The following is a 12528-nucleotide window of genomic DNA, read 5'->3' as shown; positions in this document are numbered from 1 at the left end:
CCAGCAAACTTGGCTATTGAGCATTCTCGACATCTGGGGACCTGCGGTAGGAACAGAAGCATACGATAGCTCCTTCTCCCCAGTCTGCTGCCGGGCGGAAGGATGAAGAGGCACGGGGGAGTTAGGTACATGTCAGCTCCTGGCTGGTGCAGGAGTGCAGGGTAATGAGAGGCCAGGCTGGCCTGGAGGCATATAGAGGAGAGGGCAGAGCTTTCCATCTCTGCCTGGGCTCTGGGTCTGCTGTTGAGGGAAGGGTGCCCAGGGTTTGGCTCACAGTGATTGTTACTCTTGGGCCTGGGCCTGGCCGGGAGCTTTTTTTTGGGACAAGTACTCCATGTTCAAGGCAAACAGGGCCAGTAAGGATGAGTCTTTTCTCTTGCTTTAAAAAAAAAATGTTCTTCCCACTTCACATATGGACAGTAGCGCATACCAGTAGCTATCTGTGAGGGCAGTGATCAGCGATCATTTCTCCTGCTTCTCTGCAGATGATTCCTGCCAGACTTGCGACGGTGCTGCTGGCTCTGGCCCTCACCTTGTCAGGTAGGTACCAAACTGCTTCCATTCTCTACTCCTGCCTCAGGGTCATTTGGAATAACTCCCTTCCAGGAATCAGCAGGTGTGTCTGGAGCTCACCTGTGTGCCCAGCCCCGTGTTAGGCTTGTGTTGGGCCTGCCAGAGTCACTGGTTCATTCCTCTTGTGAAGCTTCTTCAGAGCCCCCTGCCCCTGGCTTGTATTCCTCCAGGAGCAGGTGTCTGCAAATGCCAGTCTGATTGGACAATTAAAAAGCACAAGGGCCACACAGAGCTGTTCTCTGCAATGGGGCTGCAGGAATCCAAGAATTGGATAGAGACTGCAGAGGTCATCTAGTTGAACCACTCAGAGTACAGATAAGAGACTGAGGGTCAGAGAGGAAAAATAAATGCTCCAAAGTCACATAAAGCAGAGATCAGAGGTCTGTTCTCCTGGGTCCTGGGCTACTACTCTTTCACTGCACTACACTGCCTCCCTTCCCTTGCTGAGACCTGAATCCGTGAACAGCAAGAGGGACCCTTTTCTGACCCTGGCTTGTCCCCACCTAGACCACTCAGGCCATGACATCCAGCCTGCTGCTCACAGGGGAAAATGTACATTTTTCATACCCTCTCCATCTTCCTACTAGGTGGGTCCCGTGCTAGCAGACCCAGAAAACTTACTAGAAGTTTTACTAGAAATTTACTACTGTGGTGCCCCATCTGACCCCCCCCCCACACACGTACACACAGACACACACACAGTGGGAAGGTGGTGGGAGGGTCTCCTGGGAGAGTTAGCGTATGGCCCTAGAGGAGCTAAGGCTTCATAGATTCTATGTGTTGGACACACAGGCTGATTCGTTTGATTGTAAACTGTTCAAGATACACTAGTAGATTAATGCTTAAAGATGCTCACTGCAATCTATTTAGATGTTAAAAAATTTGGAAAAATGCTAAGAATCTAATAGTAGGGGGTTTTGCTGCATACATTTAGATGCAAATAGAGTCACTACAAATCATGTTTTGCAAGTATACACAATGGTATGATAATTTCTTTGTAATACGTTGAGAAATAGGTGATAAATTGTATAGGATGAACACAAGTTCGTAAAAAATCTATAATTGTATATATGCTGTGAAATAGAACAGAAAGATAAAACTGCAATGTTAACTTTAGTTATTGCTGAATACAGATGATTATACCTTGCTTGTATTTTTCTTCTGTATTCTCCAAATTTTCTCTGATAAGCATGTATTACATTTTAAATCAGTAAGAAATATCGTTAAAACAAATAGATATGCTGAAAAGCTGTTCTTCTATTACTGCGGTGGGTCCTGGGTCCTTTGTGAGGGCCAAAAGCAGCAACGTGAGTCTTGTTTAAGATGGAAAATACTCCCCTACAGCCCCATTTTTATCAGCCGCAGCCTCATTTCTACAGGGCTGGAGTGGTTTGGGCTGTTGGTCCCAGCTCTGCTCACCTGCAGTCTCTCCCTGCAGGGACCCTTTGTACAAAAGGGACTGTTGGCAGGTCACCGATGGCCCGGTGCAGCCTCTTTGGAGATGACTTCATCAACACCTTTGACGAGAGCATGTACAGCTTTGCGGGAGATTGCAGTTATCTCCTGGCTGGAGACTGCCAGAAGCACTCCTTCTCGCTTATCGGTGAGTCCGGGGCACTGAAGGGAGGGATTCAGGGCAGGTGCCAGCTAAGCTCAAACCTAGGGCGGGCGGGGGTTGGGGATAGTATATTCTTAGGACAGTGCCTGAGCTTGCAGATTCCTGCGGGAACATGGATGGGAATGGCCTGTCCATGACCAAGAGCTTCCTTTAGCTTCCCCCCAGGTCTCTCTCTTGGGAGGCTGGTGGGGTGGAGAGAGTCTTCGTGCTTTTCCCGTGGTTGGGCGCATCGCTCGGTGCAGGCGGCACTCTGGGAGCTCCAAAACATCAAGAGAAATGATGAACCAGAAGATGCTTTGTAACACACAGAGCTCCTAGCAAACGGGAGGGGCCGTTGCTCTGTTCTTGGCAGAATTCAGGGTCCCTAGCAGATGTTGAACACCTCGTGTGCTCCCGGGGGAATGCTGGTATTTTGCTGGTACTTATCTCTGAGCCCCACAGCGGCTCTGAGATGTGAGTATGGGTTGCAGCCACCCCTGTTTCACAAATGAAGAGCTGAGCGCAAGGAGGTGGTATGATCCTGCCAAGGGTTGGCAGTTACTCGAAGGTTGAGCTGGATTTTGATCCTGGGCAGGACGCGAGAACGCTCCTCTGCACTAAGGAGAGACAGCTCTCTCCAGGGCTGGGAGCGAGCCTGGAGGTAGTGATGGGGAGATTGTGGTTTGGTGACCTTCACACTCAGAATGAATCTGATGTGTGTGATGTGTGAGTGTGGACGAGGTCCACAGCCTTGGGGAGATGGCGTGGCAATGGACAGACCCACGTTATCAGAGCACAATTTTTCATGACACTTGGTAGAGACAGTCAGGAAGGCTTTATTCAAGAGTGGCCACTGCTATGGTGGCGGGGGCGGGGGGGTTTGCAGTAAGGGAGAAGCATGGGGCTCCACTCCAAATATAACAAGGCTAAGTGGGGATTTACAGCCAAGGAGCCGGGTGGGGGGTCTGTGGATGGAAAATTACTGAGGGGAACACATCAGGGATAACATCTGGCTAAGCCCACTCAACAGGGTTCTTGCTGAAGGCATGCCGGGGTGATAAGACATTGAGGGAGGGGTGTGAGGAATTGGTCAGATATTGAGGATGGGCGATTTTCGATAAACTGACCCCGCAAGATTCTTGCTGAACGGAACTAATCAGACCAAAGACAGAACCTAAGGTGGGGGCCTCATTGAAAGGAGGGCTCAGAGGACCAAACCCCTGGTCAGGTTTGGTCAAGGAGAGATTTTGGGCAGGGGGGCTCCTGGGGCGGTCACTCCACCAGTGTCCCAGGCTGGATGCAGCCCTCTGTGCTCAGCGCGGGGCCAGGCTGTTCGGGAGCTGCCTGGGCTGATGGCGGCCGTAACCGGGAGGCTCCGTATGCCTTCACCACCTGCCCTGCCTCTGCTGGAAACCCTATCTCCGTGTGACTTCAGTGGACTGAGCTTCACCAGGCTGCCCTTTTTCCTCCTTCTCCTCCCTGAGCCGCCCAAGGGCAAGGACCATGTCTCACTCATCTTTGTTTCCTGGTGTGTGGCTCACTGGGGTCTCTGGCAGCACCGAAGGTGGGGTGGGGTGGGGATTCATAAAACGCAGTGCTCTGTGGTACCGAAGAGCCAATTTCGTGAAAAGCATGGCCTGCGAGGAGCCTTGGGTGAGGGGTTTGGTTGGGCCGAGAGGACGAGGGAGGGGCTGCATGCAGCGGGGACAGCCTGGGCACAGGGAAGAGGCCAGAAGGAGTGTATGTTCCCTATGTTCCCTCAGTGCAGCCCAGTGGGGAGGTCAGGGTGGCTGGCGCAATGGTTCTCGAACAACCTGCCTCAGGATCGCTGGGAGGGCTGCTTAGAAACAGGTTGCTGGGCTCCATTGCCAGCATTTCTGAGTCAGCGGATCTGGAGTGGGGGCTGCAAGGCTCATTTCTAGTAAGTTCCCAGGTGCTGCTGCAGCTGCCGGTTTGGGGAGCAAACTTTGAGAAGCATGGGGCTGGGGAGTAGTGGGCAGTAAGGCTGGGTCAAGGGGTGAGGCTGACAGCCTGATGGGGGAGTTTGCCTCCCGACTCAGCAGCAGTGAGCAGCTAGTGTGGAGTCTCGTGCAGCTGGGAGGATGAAGAGGGAATTGCTACTTTGCCAAAAGGGTCCAGAAAGGGAGAACGGCAGAAGGTAGGGTGGTCTTGGCCATGATAACCAGGCAGGGGGTGAAAAGGATCACAGACATCCCAGGGCATGACAAACGGAGGAAGCCATTCTGAACACTGAAACTGGGGCCCCCCCTTGCTTCAGAGGCAGCAGCTGGGGAGTAACTTGGGAGAGCAGATACCCCTTCACCTTCCCTGGGAGGCTGAAGGCTAAGCACCTCCTGCCTCAGGTGGCCCCAATGTTTATTTTAAGTGGATTTCTCTACTTTAAAAACCATAGTGCATTTAAAACAACAGGGATGGACCTTGAGGGCATTATGCTAAATGAATTAAGTCAGACAGAGAAAGACAAACACTGGTTGATCTCACTTACATGTGGAATCTAAAAAAGAAAAGGAAAGAAAAAAAAAAAAACCCAAACAAGACCCAAACTCTTAGAAAAGAGGTCAGATTTGGGTTATCAGAGGCAGGTGGTAGGGGGAGGGGGAATTGGAGGCAGATGGTCAAAAACACACACTTCCATTTGTAAGCTAAGCTAGACGAGTCCTAAAGATGGGCTGTAGGACATGACATGACGACTATACCTAACGCTGCTGTTTGGCGTGTTTGGAAGTTGCTAAGAGAGCAGATCTTAAACGTTCTCATCACAAGGCAAAAAGCATTTCTCTCTGTTTGTCTTGTTTCTCAATTAAAAAAAACCCATAGTGGCCTCTTATATCTCCATAAGAAACCCAAAAGTAACTGGAGAGACTATGCAAGATTTATTTATTTAAAATTAAACTTTTTATTTTCATCTAATTATGGATTCACATGCAGTTGTAAAAAAAATGCAAATCTGTGTATCCTTTACCCAGTTTCCCTCAATTCGTAACATTGTACAAAACTATCCTCAAGGATCACAACCAGGAAATTGACATTGAAACCATCTACTGATCTTTCCATGTGTACTTAGTTGTATGCATCTTAAAAAATCACAGTGGGGTTCCATATAGACTCCCTACCTAAGACCCTTTCCTTAAGATGACTCTGGGGTGTCAGTGGGAATGGACGGTTAGGAGTGATGGGAGAAAGATTTTGAAAGACGAGTGACACCCTCTCTACCATGTGGGTTTGGGCTTCAGGGGACTTTCCAGGTAGGGGGACCCTATGGAGACACTAGGGGCTGCTGTCCTGACTCTGGCTATGGACTCCTTACCCTGGAGGTGGATTTGAAACATGTATAATGAAATCTTAGGGCCAAGCGCAGAATTCATTGTCTGGGCCCAGGGAGGCAAGTGTCATGTTGGACAAGCCCCCTTCCCCTACTTACACCCCACTCCGGACCCCACTCAGGGCAGGCTCAGACTCCCCGCTGAGCAGGCAGGGGAACTCAGGCTGTCACTGTCACCTCCTCCAGGAAGCCCCCTGACCACAGTGGCCCTGCCCAGCCCTGGGCTCACCCACTTGGGGGACTGGTTGTTTTCCATCCCCCAGCATGAGGTGGCTCTCCCCCAGCAGGAAACTGAAGTGTAGAAAGAGCCACAGTTGCGGTCAGAAAGCCTGGCACTGGTCTGGGCTGCCCCTGTTCACAGAGTGTCCTTAGGGAACTGTGCCCATGTCCTCGCTTCCCCTTCCTCATCTTTAAGTTGGGGACACTGTGAGGATGGAGGGAGAGAAATCATTGACAGGCCTGCAGGGTTACCCCCAACTTAGTGATGGAAAGCAGCCGCCTTAACACAGGGTGTCCGCTTGTTGGGCGTGAACATGGTGGGCCAGGGGCTGCGGGGCCCCGGGGGGCCGTCTCTGTCAAGGTCATTGGTACATTAGTCCTCCCTCCCTGAAGCATCCCTTGGGTTTGTGTCCAGGGCCTCGCCCTTTCTGCGCATCCTTTCCAGGGTTTCAGCGGCCAAGGAGAAACTGCAGGGCTGTGTTAGGCCTCTCTGTTTCAAAGTATTTCAGTGGGACCTCCCCACTTAGCCTCACTGGGTCATTGTTTTTATAACAACTTGTCAGGGGGCAGTTTTCTGGCAGGTAATTGGCTTAAAGCAGCCTATGGGTTCATCACACCTTTTTTTTTTTTTTTTTAAGATTTTGTGTATTTATTTATTTGAGAGAGAGAGAGCACGCACATGAGTGAGGAGAGGGGCAGAGGGAGAGGGAGAAGCAGGCTCCCCGCTGAGTGCTGCTGCTTCGGGAGGCTGAGGCACTGGGTCAGGCACCCTTGGACACTGCAGCTCCGGTTTCCACGTGCATGCCTGTGTCCCCTCCCATACATCTCTGCCCCATTGTTCTCCAATGACATCCTGTTTCCTTGCTTCCAAACCACAAATTCCCATTCCTCTCGAGCGCCTGTGGACCTTGCTCACATCCTGGGTAAAGTCTTTATGCCTAAGCATGAAGGACCACCTGGCGCAAAGGGCAGGGGGCCCTTCCCTCGATCCTGGCTCTTGTCAGGAAGGTCCAGGCAGGCCAGAGCTATGAGTCTCCTGGCCCACTTGCACAGGGGCTGGTGAGAGAGACCCCTGGAGTCCGGGTGTCCCCTGGTTCCCGCACCAGCACAGAGAGAGCCAGAGACTCACAACCGACCCCGTGCTGAGTCACTTACCAGCAGGAACTTTAGTTTCCACATCAGTGAATGGCCCCTATTAGACCAGATCCCTGTTTCTCAGCATTTGGAAGACGATCACCAGCCTCAGAGTCACAGAAGAGGCGGTGGAGTGTTTGTTAGAAATGCATATTAGTGAGTGTCACATTCTAAGGTCCAGGAAAGCACCCCGATCTGACTGGTTCCTGCTGCCAGCTTGCTCCCCAGTATGCTTCCCACTCCAACATGTGGGGGGAAGCCTTGCTCCCTCACGTAGCCCACTCGGTCACTGAGCTCAAGAGGCCAGGTGACAGACAGAGCCATGGGGAGAGCTTCCCTGGTTTGCTCTGGGCTCTTGCGGGGGACGCCCAGCCCATCTTCTCCCCACGGTTATAGGAAGTTGCACCCGTGCGCGTCTGTGGAGTGTGGGAGTCCCCTCTGGGCTCACTGGCAATTTTTCACAGCTCACCTTCCTAATGTCTGCACATCATTGGATTCTCCCCTGAGTTCTGCAGGGAGGGAAGGAAGGCTAATCTGGAGTTCTCTCCTGCATTAGTGGTTAACTGAATCCAGAACACTCAGATGCCCCGTTAGGCAGCTTTGTGTTTTGAAAGGACATTTAGCCTTGGAGTCAGAAAACCTGTGGATGGGCTCTGCCTCATGTTAGCAGCATAAACCAATGGTTCTCAACCTGGGTGATTTTCTCCCAGAGAACATTTGGCAGTATCTGGAGACATTTCGGATTGTCACAAGTTGGGGGTGGATGCTACTGGCATTGAGTGTGTGGAGGTCAGGGGTCCTGCTAATTACCCTGCCATACCCCAGAAAGCCCCACTACAAAAAGTGTCTGGGGGCACCTGGGTGGCTCAGTCGGTTAATCGTCTGCCTTTGGCTCAGGTCATGATCGCAGAGTCCTCAGATCAGGCCCCCAGTAGGGCTCCCTGCTCAGCAGGGAGTCTGCTTTCCCCCCTCCCTCTGCCTCTTCCCCATTGCTCATGCTCTGTCTCTGTCTTTCTCTCTCTCAAATAAATAAATAAAATCATAAAAAAAAAAGAAGTGTCTGGCCCCAAATGTCAATACTGCTGGGTGGACAAACTGTGTTGTAAACTTAAGCTTCAGTTTCTCTCTCTATAAAGTGGAGTCAGTCTAGATCAGTGTTTTTCAAACTGAGTCATAATGTATGGATTTAAAATTAATGGGTGTAACCAGCATTTAGAGGAATTAAATGGAATAGAATAGAAAACCTTAGAAGGTGTCAGAGTGCATAGCAAACAGGAAGGGTAAATGATGTGAAAGATGGAGTGTGTTCGTACTGCGTATGAAGTCAACTGTGTTTTCACTCTGCTTTCTGGGCAAAAACGTCCTAAATCCACCTGTTTAGACCATCCCCAAGAGACTTCTCACTGCCATGGTGTTTTTCTTTCCTTTTTTTTTTTTTTTTAAGATTTTTATTTTTAAGTAAACTCTACACCCAACATGGGGCTTGAACCCATGACCCTGAGATCAGGAGTCGCATGCTCTAATGACTGAGCCAGCCAGGCATCCCCATAGTGTGTTTTTCTGTATTGAAGTCATCTTCAGAACACACTTTCAAGAATCTCCTTGCTGCCCCCCTCCTTTGGGTGTGGAGTGACTGCTCTTCGGGCCTCCCTCAGATGTCCAGTGTCAGGAATCCTGCAGGCTCCTCGCAGAACAGTCCTCACCAACGGTCCCAATTCCAGCTCCCCCCCCCCCCCCGGGTCCCTGGACAAGTGAAGATCCTGGGCAGCCAGCCCCACCTCCTCCGACAGGGCTCTGCCTCACACAGTCTCTGCTCAGCAGGTGCTCCCTGGCTTCCTAACACCAATCCTACCCCGGGCACACTGACCCAGTTCTTCAAATACTTAAACCAGGGCCTGGTCTAAGTCCAGACTCTTTCACTGCTCACGGGCTTTGTGACGATGGGCAAGTGACCCCGAGTGTAGCCACCTGGGTGGACCCAAGTCCTGCGGTCTGTGGGGTCAGGCCGTCTTCATTATTTACTTGCAAAGGCTGGGGGCTCCCATGCACCCCCACACAGTGGGAGCCTGTCACCCTTACAGGGATAGTGAGCTCTGGATTTCCCACTGCACCTGCCCTCCGTGGAGCAAGTGACTGTCTGGGTGATTCTACCTCCCGACAGCCCTGAAGAGATGCAGATCTGCAGCTGCAGGGTGATGGCTCACCCAAGCCACCTGGCTGCGTCCAGAACGTTCCCTACGCATGCTCCAGCCACATGCTCCCTGGCTGACTTGTTCTCCAGAGCCCTTTTGAATCTTCATGAGAGGGCGGGAGATTCTGCAAGGATAGGCACACAGGGATTCCTCTCGTTTCCAGGAAAGAAATGCTTTTGGCTTAGAGGCAAGTTACTGGTTGAGTTACCCAGTGAAGCAGGGACAGGACTGCCCATCCATCTGTTCTGTGACACTGGGTGTGATGGCAAGGAAAATCGTATAGATGAGGAGACAGGTTTTGTAGTCTTATGGGACCCAGAGCCCCCGACTTCTTGGGCTCATCACCCACCCTTTCCCAGAGGCAGGTGGTGACTGGAGCGGTGCCTGGGTGAGTTGAGCCGTGAATGGGTGGGCTGACCTCCAGAACAGGCCCAGGAAGGAAGCTGCGAAGACCTAGGGGCACGGAAGGCTCCAGGGAGGGACTGCCAGCTGGAGGTGGTCACCAGGAGGTCTCATTTGCTTGTTTTTTCAAGATTTTACTATGGAAATGTCCAAATATTCAGAAGCGTTGAAAGAATAAGACAGCACGCGTATGCCCACCACTCAGATCCCACCTTTAATGTTTAACTCTATTTGTCTGACCACCTATCTATGTGGTTGTGTTTGCTTTTCTTTGGCTAATTTCTTGCTGTCAGAAAGTTTGCTTAACTGTTTAAGGATTAGCTTGCTGCAAAACTGTTCTAAGTGAAAATGCAGAGCAGGCAAGCTCCTCAGGCAAACAGGACAAAAACCCCTTTGATGTGGCTGGTGTCTCTTTTTCCTCCTGACAGTGTTGGTCCGGGGCTCTGCAGACTGTGGTTTGTGGGCTGTGGGTTGTCTGTGGGCCTTTCCTGGGGACCTCTGAGCTGCTAAGAGTGGATCCTTCAGGAATCTAGTCTTAGAATGGGCCCGTTATTTACCTGTGACTCCCTTGCTGAAATCTCACCAGAATTGACTGTATTTCCTGCTTGAGGCATGCGTGCGTGCGTGCGTGTGTGCGTACGTGCGTACGTGTATGCGTGCGTGCCATAGCTCATCGCTGTCCTCCAGCAGCTCCGTCCAGCTCCGGCCTCAGCTGGGGAACTCCTCTCTGACTTTGTCAGTGGCCCGAGCCTTGGCAGCAACACCTCACACAACGAATCTCCTCATCTCCCACACTTAGTTCCATAGACTTTCTTTTTTTTTTTTTTTAAGAGTTTATTTATTTATTTGAGAGTGAGACGGAGAGAGAGAGCATGAGCAGGGGGAGCTGTAGAGGGAGAAGCAGACTCCCTGCTGAGCAAAGAGCCAGATATGGGGCTCCATCCCAGGACCCTGATATCTTGACCCAAGTGGAAGGCAGCTGCTTAATGGACTGAGCCACCCAGGCTCCCCAGTTCCACAGACTTTTCTTGCCTCTTCTTCTGCTGAGCGGCTGGAGCCCACACTCTTCTAGGAGAGGGAATATTCCCTCATTTTCAAGGTTAACCTTTTTGTATGGTCCTCTGCCCCATTTCTGCAGGATCCCTCAGGCACTGAGCCCCCATATTGGACCCCCTCTTCTCCAGCATCTTCCATCTCTGTGTTCACTGCTACCCTTCATCTTCCTTATTTTCAGCAACTTCCCAGTCTCTGAGGCTGGAGACTCAGACTCCGCGTTGTTCCTTCTGGCTCCTTCACCTCCCGTGGCCAGTCCGTAATCTTTGGAGACCACCTGTTCTCAGGTCCTCTCGATGGGACGAGTCTCCATGGGGCTGCGGCAAATGGGGCTCCTGCTTGTTTTCCTGCTTTCAGGTCACTGCCACCACCCTGGCCTCTGTGTTCGCCCCTTACAACTGAACCTTGGTTCAGAGACTATTTTCTCATGTGTTCGCCTAGTCACACGTCTCTCATGGCAGTATAGGTCATTTATCGCCTCCTTCCTGAGTTACCCACGTGGAGTGAGGCACTTTGCCAACGGGATCTCTAAACATCTGCCAGAGCATCAAATTCAGTCAACTGAGACAGAACTCATGAATCTCCATTTTATTTTATTAAAAGATTTTTTTATTTATTTGTCTCAGAGAGAGAGAGAGAGAGAGAGCACAAGCAGGGGAGCGGCAGGCAGAGGGAGAAGCAGGCTCCCCGCTGAGCAAGGAGCCCCATGCAGGACTCAATCCCAGGACCCTGGGATCATGACCTGAACCAAAGGCAGATGCTTAACTGACTGAGCCACCCAGGCGCCCCATGAATCTCCATTTTAAACAAAGAGCCCAGGGATTCTGGTTTGGGCTGTCCTAAGAGAACATTATACATAACTCTATCCTATGGTTCCTGTTACAGATAACCCACAATGTTGTTTTTTTGCCACCTTGCATTATGCTCAATTACTGTCTGCTTATCTTACTTAGACCGTAAGCTCCCAGGGGCACCTGGGTGACTCAGCCGGTTAACGTCTGCCTTCTGCTCAGGTCATGATCCCAGGACCCTGGGATCAAGCCCCTCATCAGGCTCCCTGCTCAGTGGGGAGTCTGCTTCTTGCCGCTCCCCCTGCTTGTCCACTCCCTCTCTCTCTGTCAAATAGATGGATAAAATCTTTAAAAAAAGAAAAAGACTGTAAACTCCCAGAAGAAGGGGTCATTCTTTTATCGTTTTCTTTTGAGAAATAGAAGAGACTATTAGCGGACTATGTATCCAGAAGGCATTCAATAAATATTTTTAGATGAATGGGAAAATGAGTGAGTAAATGGTATTTTTGGGAAGATTTTTATTGCCCATTTAAGTCCTTGGTGGGGGGATTTTTCCCCAGAGATGAGATTCACGATGTACATAAGAGGATTGGAAGTAACTTTCCTAACTTTTTTGGTAATAATTACTGGTATTGACTCTTTTCTCTTTCAGGGGGCTTCCAAAATGGCAGGAGAGTGAGCCTCTCCGTGTATCTGGGAGAATTTTTTGACATCCATTTGTTTGTCAATGGTACTGCACTGCAGGGGACCCAAAGGTAAGTCAGAAGCCTGGAATGTCTGGGATGTTAAAAAGGACAGGACTTGGGGGTGGGGGGGGTGCCTAGCCTGGGGGGCTCAGTCGGTTAAGTGTCTGCCTTCAGCTCAGGTCATGATCCCAGAGTCCTGGGGTCCAGCCCTGCATGGGCTCCTTGCTCAGAGGGAGTCTGCTTTTTCTTCTCCCTCTGCTGCTCCCCCTGCTTGTGCTCTCTCTCTCTCTGCACTTTCTCTCTCCAATAAATAAAAAAATCTAAAAAAAAAAAAAAAAAAAGACCCTGGGGACCCCTCTTGCAACCCCCTTGTTTTTTCAGCTAAGGGAGCTCGGCCAGGGGAGAGAAAGTAAATGTGCCCAGGGAAGAGAGTGGCAGGGCTGGGGGAGAGCCCCATATCCCAACTCCTGGTCTAGGCCCTCAGCGACTTTGCACCAAGGTCCCAAACCTGGAGCATGGGTTTGGCCTTGAAAGGTGG

At 51.0% G+C, this 12528-nt stretch overlaps 1 protein-coding gene and 1 non-coding gene across 6 annotated transcripts in view; one reads left to right on the top strand and one right to left on the bottom strand.

Annotated features, from left to right (window-relative positions):
* Positions 1-12528, top strand: part of VWF (von Willebrand factor) — a 134846-nt gene that overhangs the window by 866 nt on the left and 121452 nt on the right. For 4 of the 5 annotated variants that reach the window (XM_087855562.1, XM_045781154.2, XM_087855563.1 and 1 more), the window contains exons 2-4: positions 486-540; positions 2012-2176; positions 11957-12059. In XM_087855562.1, the coding sequence (XP_087711688.1) occupies positions 486-540; positions 2012-2176; positions 11957-12059 (323 nt within the window). Of the gene's footprint in view, positions 1-485; positions 541-2011; positions 2177-11956; positions 12060-12528 lie in introns of those variants that run through there. The other variant, XM_087855564.1, reaches the window with a different exon arrangement.
* On the bottom strand, positions 8335-8407 carry TRNAR-CCU (transfer RNA arginine (anticodon CCU)). The gene has a single exon. It is a non-coding gene; the product is annotated as a tRNA-Arg (tRNA).

Source organism: Ursus americanus, chromosome 25 (genome assembly GCF_024610735.1).
Source record: "Ursus americanus isolate L20-20 chromosome 25, mUrsAme1.1.p, whole genome shotgun sequence".
Classification (NCBI taxonomy): Eukaryota; Metazoa; Chordata; class Mammalia; order Carnivora; family Ursidae; genus Ursus; species Ursus americanus.
Note: the sequence above shows the minus strand (reverse complement) of the source record. Positions and strands in the feature narration are given on the sequence as shown.